This window comes from Perognathus longimembris, chromosome 2 (genome assembly GCF_023159225.1).
Source record: "Perognathus longimembris pacificus isolate PPM17 chromosome 2, ASM2315922v1, whole genome shotgun sequence".
In the NCBI taxonomy this organism is placed as follows: Eukaryota; Metazoa; Chordata; class Mammalia; order Rodentia; family Heteromyidae; genus Perognathus; species Perognathus longimembris.
In genome coordinates, this window is record NC_063162.1 from 94,074,126 (window position 1) to 94,092,413 (window position 18,288).

Genomic DNA, 18,288 nt, shown 5'->3' on the forward strand with positions numbered 1-18,288 from the left:
TGTCAAAGTTCAGTAGACATATAGAAGTAAATAGAAATATCGTTAAAGTCAGCATGATGAACTTTAGATGTTATAGTGATTTGTTTCAGAAACTGAATAGTATTGTAGATTGTGAGTGTGTTTTAGAATTTCTTTTGCTATTGACAGTTATTATATTGCAATATGAGATATTTGGAGAAGACACAGCCATGTTATTATGACAGTATAGATTCAAATAGTTTGATAAATTAATTGATCATATTGCATTACCTTGAAAGACTAAAATTAGGCTGACATTATGGTTGTATGTACACAGATGCTCAAAAGTGTGTCACAACTCTGTTTTTCCTGTATATCTCCTGGACCCAAGTTCTTTCTTTATATACTACATTCTCAGGCTCCATAAGGAGGCAAGATGCCTTCTATAGGGCAAGTGGCTTCATTCTTTCAAGACTATGTCTCCCTTAACTGTTGATAGTGATGTGAGTATAAAATTCTAAGTGTATAGAATTTCCCCATTATCGTGAAGAAGATTATGTCATTGTTCCCTGATTTTTATTCTGCTTTTTTTTTTTGGCCAGTCCTGGGCCTTGGACTCAGGGCCTGAGCACTGTCCCTGGCTCTTCTTCCCGCTCAAGGCTAGCACTCTGCCACTTGAGCCACAGCGCCACTTCTGGCCGTTTTCTGTATATGTGGTGCTGGGGAATCGAACCTAGGGCTTCATGTATCCGAGGCAGGCACTCTTGCCACTAGGCCATATCCCCAGCCCTTTATTCTGCTTTTTGACAAGTCTGCTAACTTATAAAATTGTATGCATTTGAAAGTAATCAGTCTTTTCTTTTTTGAGCATATACTTTCATTTTTGTTAACTATTCAGTTTCTATGATATGTCTAGATTTGGTTTCTATTTTATACCTTCCTTTGGATTTACTGTGTTTTATGAGCTTTGAATTGTATCTTACTCTTCTAGAAGTTTCTGAGCAACTATCTGATTGAATATTGAGTCTCTCATACAATAGACCTGTGCCTACTTTTTTCTCTTTTTATGAATCATTATATATACATGTATATATTTATGTTCAAGTTTTTAAAATCCTATTTTTATGTTTGTTAAGTTCTTTCATATTTCCATGATTTTGTTTGCTTCATGCTGGGTAATGTGTTTTCTATTTCATTTTTAACTGTGTCTAATCTTCTGTTTGAGGATTTAAAAATACTAATATTTTCTAATTATTTGGAGTTCTTTTTAGTCCTTTTTTCAAATCTGATTAGTCTTTCTGTTTTTGATTTTGCATTTTAATATTTAAACTATTTATGCATTTTTGCTAATTGTACCTCTTGGTAATTCTCCAAATTTTTATTTCTGCTCACTTTCGCTCATATGATTTGCTTCCTCCTTTGCTTTATAATTTGAGCTGTAACAGATGGCAGAGAATGAGTGTGGCTCATTTTTGGCAGGACTTTATCAGTAAGAATCCTTTGGGCAGAGGAAAAGGGTATATTTCTGAACCATGGATTTATATTTCTTCTGCCAGCAATTTTAGGCATTTGAGCAACTTGCAACAACGTTGCCTTGATTATTAACTTGAGAGTTTCTAGATTCTGTGGGAGTTAACCTGTAAACCCTGATGCAGCTAATTCCATTGCTATGATTTCCCAGGAGAAACTGTCCCTGTTCTTTAGATCCAGAGTCACGAGAGGCCAGCTTGTTTGAAGCCTTTCATTCGTAGATTTTTTTCTCCCTTTTCAATTTTAAGTGAGGACAGTATCCTTCATGAGTTTGTGCAAGGACCACAGTCCTAACCAATTAGCATAGATTCAACATCTTATTCCTTATTAGTTTTTCTCTTCCAAACTAAACCCTTTTGGTAACCCAAATCATCTCCATCATCTTGGTTCATTTGCTATTCCTTGTACATTTTGTTGTAAGCCAAGTAATAACCTTAAAAGCTGATTGTAAAATTCTTTCCTGCCTTTCTTTTTATTTTTAAATTTGGAGTGATATTTTTTCAAGATATCTAGTTATTGCCATTTTGCTTGAAATACTTGCCAACTTTTCTCAGAATGAAGTGATCATACAGTTCTGCATAGTGTGGATGAGATGAATAGCAAGAATATTTTCTTATAAGGATATTGTTGGAAAGTAAAATATGTTGAAATGTTGAAAAGGTGAGTGAGAATCATATTGAGGACTAACTGGTCTTTACAATACTATAAGAAACTACAGATAATGTCCTGAACACAAAAGGAGACGGCATCAGCCAGGCATTCTCCTGGAGGAAGATATATGGTCAATTTATGTGTATTTTTTAGCTCTTTTTCTGTACCTATTTGTTCATATCATGTTTTAACCAACTTACCAGTTTTTTACTGTAGTATATAATATTTAGTCTTTGCTTCTATATTTGTTTATTCCCTAATACTTAGCAACCCAGCTTCTTTCTTCTGTGACCATTCTATCCAGTATTAAAAAAATTTTTTTTATTGTATTGTAAAGGTGATGTACAGAGGAGTTAATCCAATATCTCTTGTGGCTTCCTGATTTACAGACGAAAAGTATTTTTAGTCTGTTGTATGGTCAAGCATTTGCCTGCCTTTTGTTCCTGGTTCTTGGGAAGGAACAATCAAAATACTGAGTTTTCTGAATAACAGTAATGTCTTTGCTATTCTCCATCTCTGTGGATCATGTCTGAGCTTATACTAGTGGAATGACATGACTTGGGATGCAAGCAAGTTACTGGAAAGATGGATGATGAGATTAGAGGGTTGAGACTTTGAGCTGTCCTCACATATAAGGCGGAAAATGTGGCTGAAGATTAAGTTGAATCATATGACTCATGTCATTTGTGAGTCATTTGTATGCAATGAAACTCTAATGAACTGTATCTTCTTAACTGCAGGGCAACTTCCTAGTTAGTGAATACATTGATATAATGGGAGTCGTGGATAGAGGACAGGAGACTTTATATTTCAGATTCTCTGAGACTGAACTCTACATGTCTATTTGATGGTTGGTTTGGTTTATGTCTTCTGTTGTATATCTGAAGTTGTCAGCTTATCACTTTGAGTTCTGTGTGTTGGTTTAAAAAAACCTAAGGAGGGATCATAGGTACTTCCTGGATTTATAGTTAGTTGGTCAGGAATGTGGGTGTCTTGAGAACTCACTTGGAACTGTTTTCTGAAGAGCAGACTGACTCTACCACTTGAGCTACAGTGCCCCTTCTGGATTTTTCTATATAGATGATGTTGAGGAATTGAACCCAGGGCTTCATGTATAAGAGGCAAGCACTCTACCACTAGGCCATATTCCCAGCCCTCCTTTGCCTTTTCTATCCCAGACCTCCCATGATCCTTGGAAGTCCATCATGCTTTCTTTGTTATTATAGTTTTGCTTCCCTGCACGCCAGAATACTATCTGTAAATACAAATGTGCAACATATAACTCTTTGAGACGACTCTTTCTTTTTTCATAGTCTATCTGCATGCACACTTTATCTCCCACTAATAAAAGTGTAACTCCTCAATCTCTTATGTTGAGCACTTTCTCCTGAATATCAGAATTTTTATGCCTAACTTCCAAATGGACAGAACCGTTTTAATGTGCCTTTAGTGTTTCCTAGCAACAGGTGGTCCCTGGCTAAATTTTCTAATCCTTTCTGTTTTCTTGACTTGAATATTGAGATATTGGCAGTAATAGAAAACATAGATTCCGTTTCGCCAATCCCCTTCTATAGAGAATAAAATGATTTCGATTTGAGAATGACTTGGAAAGATGATTCTTTCTGGTTTGGTAGATAGATTAGGGGATGAGTTTGAGGGAAGTGAAATTAGTTTGGAAAGTACAGCAATGGTCCTGATAAGAGATAATGAAGGCTTATCTAAGTCACTGAAATTAGAGCATGGCTGATAATGTTCAGGGAACTGGACTGCCAGCCTGACTGTGTGGGCTGTGAGTCAGGAGGTGATAATACACATGCATTTTGTGCACCTTTGCCATCCCTTCCCTGTTCCTGATGGTAGTAGACCTAATCTCTTTTCATGAACTGCCTGTGCTCTGCCTTCTTCCATATACCTCCAAGGTTCTGAGAATGAAGCTTAGATCCTGACTTTCCTGTCACAAATTTGCATATATACCCATGGAAATAATCCTTCTATGGCTTCTTCTGCATTAGGTCATGGGTATGTCCTATTTCTCATGCCATAGAACAAGCTTTCCTCCATTTACATTGTATATTGGGGTTAAACTTCCAGTGTTTAGGACAACAGGGATTTTTTTTTAAAACAGTACAGACTCCAGATGTTAGTATTTTTTTTTTTCTGTATTTGAATGTTGGTGTGGAATAGATTTTCTCAAGTTTGTCAACATTTTATATAAGGGGTTCTTTGTTGTGTATGTGAGGGGTCATGGATCCCATGTACTCTAGTCTAATGGCATTCCTAGTGGCTTTTTACTCCCAAGATTGTGAGCCACTAATGTGGCAGAGTAATAAAGTAGCAAAAATCATAATTTGTCCCAATATTATGCATGGCTTTTATCATTATTCTTCAGGGAAATGAATAGTTGACTTTATGATTTAATGGGCAACTGAGTGTAATGTGAGTTTACAAGTGGCCCTGGATAGTTTGTTGAACAGGCTAGACAAAAACCTTTAGTAATAGAATACTTACCATAACAGCACACTTAAAACCGAAGGTTTACATAGAACCTATTTCTTGTGTAGGACAAAATATATATCATCATAAAAGATTTTTAACTAGTTTCTGGTTAGAATATGTGAGTCATCTACACTGTTTCTCTTGAGATATGATGATATTTATATAACTAGAAACATTGTTGCAGGAACATATCTGTGTAATCTCTGGATTCTGCAAGAAGAGTATGTTTAGCATTCACTGTGGAAATCCTATTGAAGTTCATTTGTATGCATGAGGAAGAATATACTTTACCACTTAGCATTACAACTTAATTCCATGTATTCTGAGCACGTATTTAAGAATAGGGATGGCAAATTACTTGGCAGATTTTTGACTCTGCATTTGGATATTTTAGTGTACATAGGATTAACTATGTCTGATCAGTGGCGTTTGATAAGTGTACCGGAAATCATTTTTACTTGTGTGGGTGAGGTAATGATCTTATCTGGGTTACTGGACTCCACATCATTACTGGAGAAACCTTGATACTGAGTTAAATCCAGGGGTGAAGAATCAGTTTTGTGATAAATCAGAAAGTATTGACATGGGAAATGTCAGGTTTACTTTTATAAGTTAAAATGCCCACGATGCTTGCTTTCTGATATATCTCCTGGACTAACATAAAACAGGAGTCCTTTTTTTTTTTCCTATTGACTTTAGTGGTGTTTTGTATAGAGAAACAATAATCTGAATCAAAGTTTTCTAAAACACCTCTATTTCTGTGTTAGATAAATTATCTACTCAACTGATTCGTCTACAAAGGAGATGGGCTAGTTCACATTTTTACAGAATACTTCCAAAATTGCTTAATTGTCAATGATTAACTTTGAAGAAAGTATTCTATAAATACTTAGTAAGTAGTGTTTCAATGATGGCAAGTCGACTAACTAAAATTGTAATTATATGGTTGGAACATTTCTGTTGTACATTGCCATAATTAGCTGTAATATAAATGCTTGAGGAGGAATTCATGTTTGTACCTGCCATATGCATGGGATAAGTATTGTCCAATTTAGTTTTAAAAATTAAAAAAGGTAGAAGTGGCGTTTATTATTGTGTATTTTATGATATGTATCTGTGATAATTTCTTGCATTGACATGTATAAATACCTGATAGATGAGCTTCCGTGGCAAGTAATCACTATAATGCTGAGCTGTTAAGCTTCCATACAAAGCTTAATTAGGCTAATACTTGAGAGACACAGGTCCTGGATAACTTACAAATGATGCTTTACATATAAAAAAGTACCTAGATAGCTAATGTTTTGTGTTTCAGTGGTATTGTCCATACTTGTGTTTTAATTTTGCTGCTTTGATTTTCAGAACACATCATAACACTGAGAACTCATGGTGTATTCATTTCTGAATAGGCAACTTATAGTAGCATTAGTGTTTTCCTTCTGTTCATGCAGCGTCTGTTCATACCAGCTGCCTAGGGGAGTGACCATGAGAAGGGTCAGCAGAAGTGTTTACTTGTCATTTCTGTTCATGGTCAGTTTGCTTAGTGACATCTTTGAGGCTGTTGTCACCTTGTGCTTTTAGTTCGTTTTGCATTGCACAGCTTTTCCCACTGGCTTGGAGGCTATGAGATAAGAATTTATGAATTACTTGAATCTACCAAGCCTGCCATAATGTTATCTAAAATGTGGATAGATTCTGCTTCTGAGAAATTAGTGTTCAGTAGGAACATCAGAAAATACATTTCAGAAATCGTCTGTGTGTATGTGTGTGTGTGTGTGTGTGTGTGTATGTGTGTGTGTGTGTGTGTGTGTGTGTGTGTATGTTTGTATTTACTAGTCCTAGGAGTTGAAGTTAGGGCCTTGGTGCTGTCTCTTGGCTTTTGTGCTGAAGGCTAGTACTCTACCACTTGAGCCACAGTTGCACTTTTGGTGGTTTTTTTGTTGGTTAATTGGAGATAAGAGTCTCCAGGGACTTTCCTGCCTGAGTTGGCTTTGAATCTCAATCCTTCAATCTCAGCCTCTTGAATAGCTAGAATTACAGGCAGGAGCAACCAGTGCCTGGCTAGAAAATGTTTTGTTTTGTTTTGTTTTTCCCCATACTGAAACGTGGACAAATTTGTATACCTGTGTCTATTCTGTGATCTCATTTGCAGAATATTAATACTAACTTTGAGACTTTCTCCTCCCAAATCTTGCATAATATTCTCCAAATGGATGAACATTACCTAAACATTACTGTTTTTAGGCCTTTCCCTTTGGTTGTGTCTCTAAAGAATATATTCAGACTCTTATGTTTGTATGATTTATGTTTTGCATATATTTTGACTTTTTTTGCACATTGAATTTAGGAAAATTATTCCAAGTAAATCTGTGCACCCATGCTTTACTCACAATCACATCTGTAATATCACAAGTCATTCATTTTATTTTATTTTATTTTTTATTTTTTTGGCCAGTCCTGGGCCTTGGACTCAGGGCCTGAGCACTGTCCCTGGCTTCTTCTTGCTCAAGGCTAGCACTCTGCCACTTGAGCCACAGCGCCACTTCTAGCCATTTTCTGTATATGTGGTGCTGAGGAATCGAACCCAGGGCCTCATGTATACGAGGCAAGCACTCTTGCCACTAGGCCATTATCTCCAGCCCAAGTCATTCATTTTAAAGATGAAATTTTCCCCCCAAGTGTTTGCTAATGCAGATGGTGCCAGTAATGAACGTTGTTATACATGTATTCTGCCCACCTGAAAGGATTCTGCTGGAGCAATGATATATGTAGGCTATCAGCTTTACCAAATAATATTAGCATTCTTCCCTAATTTGTATTACACTGTAATTTCATCGATAATACAGAACCGGAATTTGAGCTGTTCTGTGTCCCCACCATAACTTGGTAGTGTTATATTTAATTTTTCCCAATGTAATTAATAGTAAATACTTTCTCCAGTTTAATTTAGCTGTTTGTTAATTGGACTACATTTGTCCTATAACTATAGGCCTTTATGCCCTCATTAAAATGTCCTTGTAAGACTTTTGTTCTGTTTCATTTAAAACTATTAACATAGGAATCATATATTTTAAACTGTGGTAGCTAGCTAGTAATATGCTGCTTTATATAGGCTTTTGTGGTAAAATACATCTTTAATTTTGATAATTATTGATGTCTTCCTTTATAGCCTTTGGTTTAAGATTCCTTTTCTTATCTTTAGATAATGAAGACATTTATTTTCTTGTAAAATGAATAAAAAATAAAATTAAAAGACTAGGTCTCTTTGGAATATAAAGCAGGGTTGGATTTTTCTTTTTTCCACAAGGTAGTTCACTATCCTAGTATCATTTATTGAATTATGTCTTCTTCTATGACCTCAGTTATATAGCAAGGTTCTATGTGTCCATCCCCTTTTTTCAGCACTCTCTTGTTATATTTTTCTCTTCATTATGGCCATTTTTGAATCATTTTCTGTAACTGCTACATTAGATACCCCGAGCTCCATTTTTCTTTCACTTCTTAAATTACATTTGTTTATTTTTATTCATGACATTCATAATTCTGTAGGGATTATATATTCTAAAAGAACAGAGAATTGTTAATATTCTTTGAGATGTAGTTTGCATAATAATTTATTCACCTAGACAACATTTGAGAACCACTTTAGAATGATAGAGGCCGCCACTTTGTCTGTGGAATTCTGGGGTCACCACCTTTAATATTTTTCATTAACCTATCTTGTATTGTTTTCTTGCTTGTTTTCCATATGCACTAGGATTAAGATCCTTGAGCAAAATTGGTTTTCGAGTCTTTAGAACCTTATGGTACAAACCAAGAGACATGTTTATTCAAAAAGTATAAATGAAGGAATGAAAGCATGCATGTAGGAGACAAGGTTTATAATTAGGAAGAGATTCTTCTTTAGAAAATTTTGGTGGAAAAAGAACATTGTCCTGTATTATATGTTTCATTGTCCTACATAGGTATGTCTGAAAGGTTAGTTTTTAATATAAACCATATAATTCTTTAGAAGAAATATGAAACTGAATATTTCATGCTTTTGATGCAATGAGAATTTATTAGGAAATATTTACTATCAGAACTAAGGCTAAAATTATTATTAGGGACAATTTTGTGTATCCACTGACTTTCTCTAACAATCTCCCATCTCCTAGTCATCCATTAAGGTATAAATCTAATGAACTAGTTCACTGATAAAGTTACAACTTCTGTTCTTCACAGCCTAGTTGTCTCTCAAGGTTTACCTCTGAACATTATTGCATGGACGACCAAACCTTTGGTATATGAGTTGTGGGAGAACATTTTATATCTAAACTACAACTTTTTATGAAGAGACTTTATACTAGTTGAAGACAGTTTGCATTAAAAATTAAAAAGTAGACTGGTTTCATGGTGGTTAATGGAACAGCAAGCTTGCATGGTAATGGCAGTAATTCAATAAAGGATTAAAAATCAAGGCAGGATACAAAGACTGTTGCTGTGGAGAAGAACTTGAGGGAAACAGGTAATGGTACATAAATGAAGATGTTAGCTCTTAGAGAGGAGATGGAACATGTTTTTTTTTGACTTCCATAAAGTAAGTTGTAATTTATTATTGAATTTAGTTTTATTTATTTGTTTTGATGCTATCATAAATAGGATTTTCTTAGTTTTATTTTTTGAGGTTATTTGTAGTGCATGGAAATTTAGTTGAGTTCTGTTTATTGAGCATTTTCTCCACATCATTTCTGAATTTGTTGATTGGTTTAGAATAGTTCTTTAATGAATTCATAAGTGATCTATACAAACAAGATGGTGCCATGTCCAAAGAGAATTTTGCCTCTTTTGGATTATTTCCATTATATTTTCTTAACTAGTGGTCATGGCTAAAACTTCTGTTATAGTGTTTAATGAAAGCAATAACAATGAATTTTCCTTGTCTTTTTTTGGTCATCAAAGAACATTCATTCTTTCACTATTAAGTATGATTTTTAGCTATGGGACTTTCCATAGATGCTCTTTATCAGATTAAATTTTCTCCTGTTTCTAATTTGTATGAAGTTTTCAAGAAGGGTGTTGGATTTTTTTAAGTATTTTCTGCATCTATTAAGATGTTCATATGCTTTGGCCTTTATTTTATTAATATGGTATATTAAATTGATTTTTTTGGTATGTTGAATCAATCTTGCATTCTTGGATTAAATCCTTTTGGGTCATGGTATATAATTCTTTTTATATGTTGTTGAATTTCATTTGTAAATCCAATCAGCCCTGCATATCCTTAGTTTCCACATTATAGATTCATCCAAATATGGATGGAAAATTTTTGTATAAACCACATCCATGCTGAACATGTAAAGACTTTCTTTTGTCATTCTCCAAGTAATATAGTATAGTAGACATGTACATAGCATATTATATTATGCTAGGTATAATAATCTATAGATTTATATATATGTGTATATGTATATGTATACTAAAGGATGTTTGTAATCATGTGAAAATTTACATTAGGGACTTGAACACCAAGGGCTTTTGGTGTACACAGGCAGTTCTAGAACCAGTCCTCTGAGGATACAGAATGATGATTGTATTTTGAGGATTTGGCCTATGTATATGGAAATGATGACTGTCTGTGGTTGCCTTGTGATATGTATGTTTGATTTTGGTATTAGAATAATACTGGTAAAACAAAAATGAATTTGAGGGCATTCTTTTTTTCCTGGTTCCTTTTTTTCCTCTTGGAAAAAAAAAAGAAGAGTGAGGGATTGTATTTCTCTTCACAATTTTGACATAGGTCTTGACTTTTCATCTGGGAAATTTAATTGCTAAATTTGCTTTCTCCTTTTTGAGTTAGTGTTATCATTTGTGTCTAACAATTTATCTCATTCACTCTCTTGCTTGTTCAGATAAAGTGGTTCTTAATTTTTATTTCTTTTGCAATTTCTATAACATAGTCACTACATTTGTTCATTTCTGTTTTCACCAATGTGGATCATTTTTGGTTGTGGATGAACATTTCTTCCAAAAATTTATGATTTCAGTTATATTTCTTCTTCATTCTTGTTAAAAGATAAAAGTAGATATTTTGTCAGGAGGATCGTATTTCAAAGCCAGGTAGGGGAGAAGAATCTATGAAACTCTATATAAAAATAACTAACAAAATGCTAGACTGGAAGCATGGCTCAAGGGATAGAGTGCCATCTAAGCAAGTGAGCTGAACAAAATTGAGGACCTGAGTTCAAATTATAGGAAAGAAAAACAAGTATTTTAGAATTTGATTCCCAGTTCCAGGCACTGATTCTATCTTACCTCTTAACTTCCAAAGGTTTGTTATTTGCTTACTTATTTGTGCTTTGGCCGACCTATTTTAGTAAGGCTTTCCTGTGAAAAATCTGTGTGAAAAAAACAGAAAAGATTCTGATATCACTTCAGAGGTAAGATAGGAAGTAAACATGTGCAAACCTGATCATGATAGAGAATGGGCTTGTATATGCTAAGTGGCTTTGGAAATTCAGTGGTTTTAGCTGGGTTCTATTGGTCCCTGCCTGTCTCTATCACTGCCTGTCTCTGTTACACCTAGCCATACTATTGCCTGCTCATGGCTCAACTTTATTTTTACAGTGCCTGAAGCATCTTCATTCTATAATCTGATCAAACTAAACTCTATCCCTTTGCAGGGGTAGTTTTAAGGACAATATTTTATATTTGTTCTGATTCCAGGATGGCTCTTGTCTTCCTTTGTCTCTTGGTAAATGAACTGGCCTAAAGTCTGGCATTTGGCTCTCATGTAGATTCCAGTCTCCTCTTAACTGCTTACTTAGATTTCTAGTTCTTCCTCTACCCTATGAGCAGTCTCTTCTGCTCTTGAGCTATAGGTGAGTATGGTGTCTTATTTCTTTGGAAGTGACATCTTTGCATCATGATGAGGAATGTATGATAACAGTAAGAGTGTCTGGTGTCTTCTGATCTCTCTCTCTCTCTCTCTCTCTCTCTCTCTCTCTCTCTCTCTCTCTCCACCTGCCCCCCCCCCCGTCTCTCTGTTGTGCTCATCTCTCTTTTGTTGTGCCAGTCATAGGGCTTGAAATCTGGGCCTCGTGATGATGTCCCTAAGCTTTTTTGCTCAAGGCTAGCCCTCTACCATTTGAGCCCCGGCTCCACTTCAGGCTTTTGTGGTGGTTAATTGAAGATAAGAGTATCAAGGACTTTCCTACTCTGGCTTGGCATCAAACCACAACCCTCAGATCTCATTCCTGAGTAGCTAGGATTACAGTTGTGAGACACCAGTGCCTGCCTGAGTCTGGAATCTTCTTGCTTCTCAATTCTGGGGATAAAAATTCCATAGCATATGTGAGATTTGGCAACTCTTGGCTGTATGTTTATTGTTTTGCTTTAGTTCTACCTATCCTATTAGATTATGCAAACAAAACTGAAGTTGGAGGTAGGTTAAAAATGAAAGAATTTGTGGCTCAAGTGTCATGACATTTTCTTTTAAACCAAAGTTTTAAAAGTTTTTTTGAATATATGTTTCTTCATTTACTGAATTCCCTGAGCAAGTTCTTTTATTTTAAAATTTATTTATTTGTTATCAGAGTGATTATACAGTTATACAGAGGGGTTACAGTTTCATATGTAAGACAGTGCATATATTTCTTATCTAACTTGTTACCTCCTCTCTCATTTTACCCCCGCCTCCCCCTCCTCATTTCCCTCCACTCCATGAGTTGTACACTTGGTTTACAGCATATAGTTTTGTTAGTATTACTGTTGCCTTGCTTTGTCTGTTTTTCTTTATCTCTCCATTATGATATTCCTCTTCCCTTCTCTAGTTCCAATGCACATATATAATATCAAGGGTACCAAAATCAGTTCCAGTGACTTCAGGGTTTGTAAAACCATGGGGAAGAAAGACAAAAAAAAGGCATACTATCACATGGTATGTTGAAAATGACAACAACAATGATATTCTAATGATTTAATATGCTATTAAAATACTATTTAAGGCTGGGAATGTGGCTTAGTGGTAGAGTGCTTGCCTTGCATGCATGAAGCTCTGGGTTCGATTCCTCAGCACCACACACACAGAAAAAGCCGGTAGTGGTACTTGGCTCAAGAGGTAGAGTGCTAGCCTTGAGCAAAAAGAAGCCAGGAACAGTGCTTAGGCCTGGAGTCCAAGCCCCAAGACTGGCAAAAAAATCTATATCTATATCTATATCTATATCTATATATACATATAGATATATATCTCTATATACATACATACATATATATATATATTTCAATAGTTGTTTGGAGAAAAAGTCCATGAAGCTTCTTTACATTTGGGCATTTTATGTTTCATTTCAGTTTTTTCCTATTTTTTGCCACTTTGTAGCCTGACAGAATAATAGTATCTGTAAGTAGTTAAAATAGAAAAATTTACTCCTTAAACAGCACTAGATGATCCTTGTTCCACATATGTTTACTTCCAATCTTACCTCTTACTCCCACGATAGGGGCTAAGCCTGACCAGTTATGCTTGCATGTCTCTACTTTTCACCTACTTGGACAGTATTTCATATCTCACTCCCAGCTGTCCTGTTTTTGCATTCAAGCCTAGGTTCCAAATTTCCACTTGATGCACTGCAAATGGTGATGCAATTTGTAAACTGTCTACTTGGCTTAGATCATAGCTTTGATTTCCAGCCAATCTCTCTTGGCTTTTGTAAATTACCATGTGGACTGTCTATCTTGTTTAGATGTTGGTCTCTTCAAAAGCACACTGGTTCTATTTGTGCATTGGCTTCACGTGCTGTGCTACTCATGCAGTAATCATGGGAAGTCAATGTTATTTTTGAGGCAATATAAGAAGGTCTGGTTAACTGCTCCCTCCAGGTATAATCCTTAGTTTAAGGTGTTCAAGTTTAGATGTCTCCTTATAATAAAGTTTAGATGCAGCTTCTAGAGAGACAGAACTTCCATTGAAGTAAGGACAGTCAGTGGGTATGCTGCCTGAGGAAGCATTGCATGGGAAGTCAAGTTTGAAAGGAACTGTTTTTCAAAGGAAGTAGAATAAGATATAAATTCATTGTTATTTGGCTTGTTTGTTCTCAATTTAGGGAACTTGGGGAGTTGGTCTGTTTCTTTAGTTTTCTAATGTGTAAATTAAATGTTCTGACGGTTCACTAATATGTAAACACGAATCTGCAACTCTTTAATTATTTCACAATAGTCTTTCTCTTTTCTTCCCTCCCCTCTAGAGAGAATACCCAATTGTATCTTAGCATCTCTTTATGATAGTTGACCTCAACGACTTATGATGAAAAGGAAATGAAAACAATGACTTCCCTTTTGTAGTACATGGGATGATACTACTATGAAATGAAATTAAGTTTTGACATGATGATAATTTGACTTTGGGAATTGAAGCAACATTTTCTTAGATTCCTTCTTGAGATGGCTTGTTGAAGGTAGACCTTAGATGTGTTTTTGAAAGTGAGATGTAGAATTTAGAGTTTTACTTCAAAATGCACTGTAGCTGAAACCAATGTCCTGCCTTTTTTTTTTTTTTTTTTCTTGTTCTTTAGGCGGCAGGAGCAATCAGACCACTTGTATCAACTGTTATCAGTGCCTCTGCTGATGGCTGCCTAGAGCACTCCCTGGAACGTGCCAGACACAGAGCCAGTGAAATGCCACAGGCCTTTCTGTTTGATGTGATCTACGAAGCATATAGGCAGGTAAGAACCCTGCATTACTGAAATAGCTGCTATTCTATTGTGGCTACCTCAAACCATATACACATTTGGGGGAATTTCTAGAAAAACTCATGTGATTTCAACATATACTCAGCCTTCCACTTTTGACTGAGATTGTTTACAGTGAGCAGTAAGGAGATGTACCTATACCTGCAAAAAGACAAGCAGAATCTGGAGGAATGCATTTGGAGGCTTCCTTATGCTCCTTCTCCCTAGAAGGATCACACAAAGCACACCCTCCCCCACTTGCGATGAAAATAAAAGTACACATGTGCAATGTTTATGAACAAGAAAGCCAATTAGAAACTAAGACGTTTACTGGGATGGATCACATAAATATCTTCTGGCAAGCATTGTTCAGCATAAACATTGCTGGTCATGCAAATAGCCTAGGCACAGCTCACTATCCCTGTCAAATGCCCACCAAACACTGGATGAGGACATAAGCTTTTACAAACTGGCCTTTTGAGGACAGTACTTTTGGGTAGCTCTGTGGTAAATTGTTTTGCATAGCTTAGATATCCTAATGAATATTTTAGTTTAAGGTAAGAAACTAAGAATTGTTAAAAAAATGTTGTTATTGGGATGCCTATTTGTATTGCATTATTTGGAAACACTTTTGTAATGATTTTTACCACCATTGATGTACATATTTGAATAGGCAGTTATTGGGCTTATTGGAAACTTCTTAATGACATTAGTTAAAAGCAATTAATTCAGGGGCTGTCTGATGTTAGTTTGCCAGTAGTTTGTTTTAAATGGACCTTTTTGTATTGCAAGATAAGGGTAAGTATTAACATTCATAGTAAAAGAACATTGTAGATATAATTTGGATAGTGGGTAGTAACTCCTAAATGTCTAATGTTATTAATAATCTCAACTCTACTACTTACTGTTTTAAAATGAGATTATTATATGGGAATACATTTGATAGGAATAGTCTAAAGTGATTTGCATGTTCTTAGAATAATCTGGAATACTTTTTTTTTTTTTGGCCAGTTCTGGGGCTTAGACTCAGGGCCTGAGCACTGTCCCTGGCTTGTTTTTGCTCAAGGCTAGCACACTTTGCCACTTGAGCCACAGCGCCACTTCTGGACGATTTCTGTATATGTGGTGCTGGGGAATTGAACCCAAGGCTTCATGTATACAAGGCAAGCACTTTTGCCACTAGGCCATATCCCCAGCCCTGGAATACTTTTAGAATTTTGTTATTAATGGTGTATAGGCTCTGTTAAGCTTAGAGTTCCTATGTTTTATGAGTAAATCTTGCTGAGCTGTATATATAGACATCTGTTTTATGTCCTTGTGGCTATATCTTGTCCTGGTTTCTTCCTGTACCTGTTTCTCTCCTTCTTGGTTAACACAATATAAGCCTATATGCTCTGCCACAATGGATCCAAACCTATGAAACTCTGAACCAAATATTTCCTTCGTTAAATTTTCTGCATCAAGTATTTTGTCACGGCAATGGAAAGTCTGTTAGTATCTGCATTATATTTATTGATAATTGGTACAACTTGGATACAGGAGAATACAATTCAAATCTTTGTGTGCATTTGAAGATAAAACTGGGAGAATTCACCCAGTCATCTGTATACAAGGTATCAAAGATAGGCTCAAAGATTTGCTCTGAAAAATCAGAATACAGATGCCATTTTAGAGATGGAAAAGAAAATAGTATGAGACATCTAGACATATAATTTTGAGTCTTATGGGGAAGTATAATTGAGACTTAGAGGCTGCTCTTGTTAAAAGCACTGAGTCTTCACTTGGATTTGTAGACACCTGATGTGCAACTAAATTTAGAATAAAGCTTGAACTACCTTCTTTCATTTGTGTCTGTCCCCTGAGTATTACCTTAAACTTTGGATCAGAATCTTACTCAACTTTGCATGTAGACATGGTAGTCCGTTTAAAAGTAGTTTTCATTTAAAACTGGTAATTGTTCCCCCTTGAGGTTAAAGACAGTATGATATGGTAGCTGAAGTATTTTTTTAAGAACCAGATTCCCCCTTGCCAGTTTTTTTTCCTCCCATTCAGTTCCAATTTGCTGGAGCACTTCCTAGCTGTTTCCAGTGATGACCCTAACTCTTCAAAGAACAGCAGAGCCTTTTAGGCAGATTATCTCATGATGAAACAGGAGAAATTATGGTAACAAAATTGTCCCCCATTCTATGGTCACAGATCTGATAGATTAACATCCTATGAAGCAAACTGTGAATACCCTGGGAACAGCAGCCATACCTGTAGCACTAATACATATTGCAGTAATTCTGTGATACTGACTGTGTGACCAGAACTGTGATAATTATCAACCAGACACACCACACTTTGACAAGACTGCTTGACCAGAAATACTACTTGTACCTCTTCTTTATTTCATCTTGGGGATCCATGATCCCCTTTGGAGAGTATGCAAAGGCAGGGCTAGGATGCTTCTTGTCTTCCTGATATCGTAACAATCATTAAATTCCTTCCCTGTCTTTGACCTTTACTGTTTTGTTTGATTGCTTAATTTTTGAGCCTGAATTCAGAGCCTTGATGGCCAAGACTTCAGAAAGAGGTACTCAGATACATGAATCTAGAATTTGGTTGAAAAGTTTAGCCAAAGATGTATATTTGGGAGTTATCATCATACAGACATTTCAAGTTTTTGGATTGACAGAGATTATTAAATAATGAATACATAGAAAATAAAAGAGACACAAAGGCTAAAGCCAGACTTTAGAGTTTTAGTAAGTATATTTTTTATTGCCCCTTCTAATAAGTTCCCAGGAATTCAATGAATTAAATTAAAATGACGCAAATTTATTTTCTTTCAGTTCTGGAGGTTAGGAGTTTGAAATTAAGGGTTTATGGGGATGTGTGAGGCTAGAATCCTCAGGGAGTACCTGATTCCATGTTTTTATTTTTATTTTTTCTGAAGATTTCTGCATTACTTGTATCATAGCCCTAGACTTTCACCAATCCAAACTTTTGCTATCATTGTCCGAGTAGTAATTTTCACTCTGGTGGTCTTGCATCCCTTTCAGAAGGACCCTAGTGATTACCATTGGTCCTCAGGCCTATTCTTGTGCAGTACCAAGCTGGCTTCTATTTTTTTTTTTAATTTACTGTGGCTTTGTAATAAAATTTGGTATAGATATTCCTTCAACACTGTTCTTATTGCTAATGATTGTGTTTGCTATTATTGGTCTTTTAATATTCCATATGAAATTTTTGATTGATTTCTCTATTTCTTTGAAGAAAGTTGTTGAGATTTTGATGGGTGTTGCTCTTAGTATGTTTATTGCTGAGAGCAGTATTGCCATTTTTACAATGGAAATTCTTCCTATCCAGGAACATGAGAGGTTTTTTTCCATTTCCTTAAATCTGTTTCGACTTCTTTTTTCAGAATTTTAAAGTTTTCATAATAGAAGTTTTTCACATAGTAGGCTAATTTGTAGGGTTTTGTTTTGTTTTGTTTTGAGGCTATTACAAATGGAGTTGCTTTCCTGATTTTGGACTTACTTTTCTCATTGTTGGCATCCTGGAAAGCTACTGGTTTTTGTGGGTTGAATTTATACCCTGCTACTTTGTCAAAGTTCTGGATCAACTCATATATCTTGGGTGAGGAATCAATAGGGGCCTATAAATACAAGATCATGTTGTCTGCATAGAGTGATGGCTTTACTTCTTTTCTTTCTTTTTTTTTTTGGCCAGTCCTGGGCCTTGGACTCAGGGCCTGAGCACTGTCCCTGGCTTCCTTTTTGTTCAAGGCTAGCACTCTGCCACTCGAGCCACAGCGCCACTTCTGGCCATTTTCTGTATATGTGGTGCTGGGGAATCAAACCCAGGGCCTCATGTATACGAGGCAAGCTCTCTCACCACTAGGCCATATCCCCAGCCCTTTACTTCTTTTCTTATTTGGATCCTCTTTATGTCTTTCTCTTGCCAT

The 18,288-nt window shown here is 35.8% G+C and overlaps 1 protein-coding gene across 4 annotated transcripts in view; it reads left to right on the forward strand.

Moving 5' to 3' along the window:
• The window catches only part of Crppa (CDP-L-ribitol pyrophosphorylase A), a 211,939-nt gene that overhangs the window by 8,780 nt on the left and 184,871 nt on the right, over positions 1-18,288 (forward strand). For all 4 annotated transcript variants that reach the window (XM_048339749.1, XM_048339750.1, XM_048339748.1 and 1 more), the window contains exon 3: positions 14,184-14,333. In XM_048339749.1, coding sequence (XP_048195706.1) covers positions 14,184-14,333 — 150 coding nt within the window. The remainder of the gene's footprint in view (positions 1-14,183; positions 14,334-18,288) is intronic.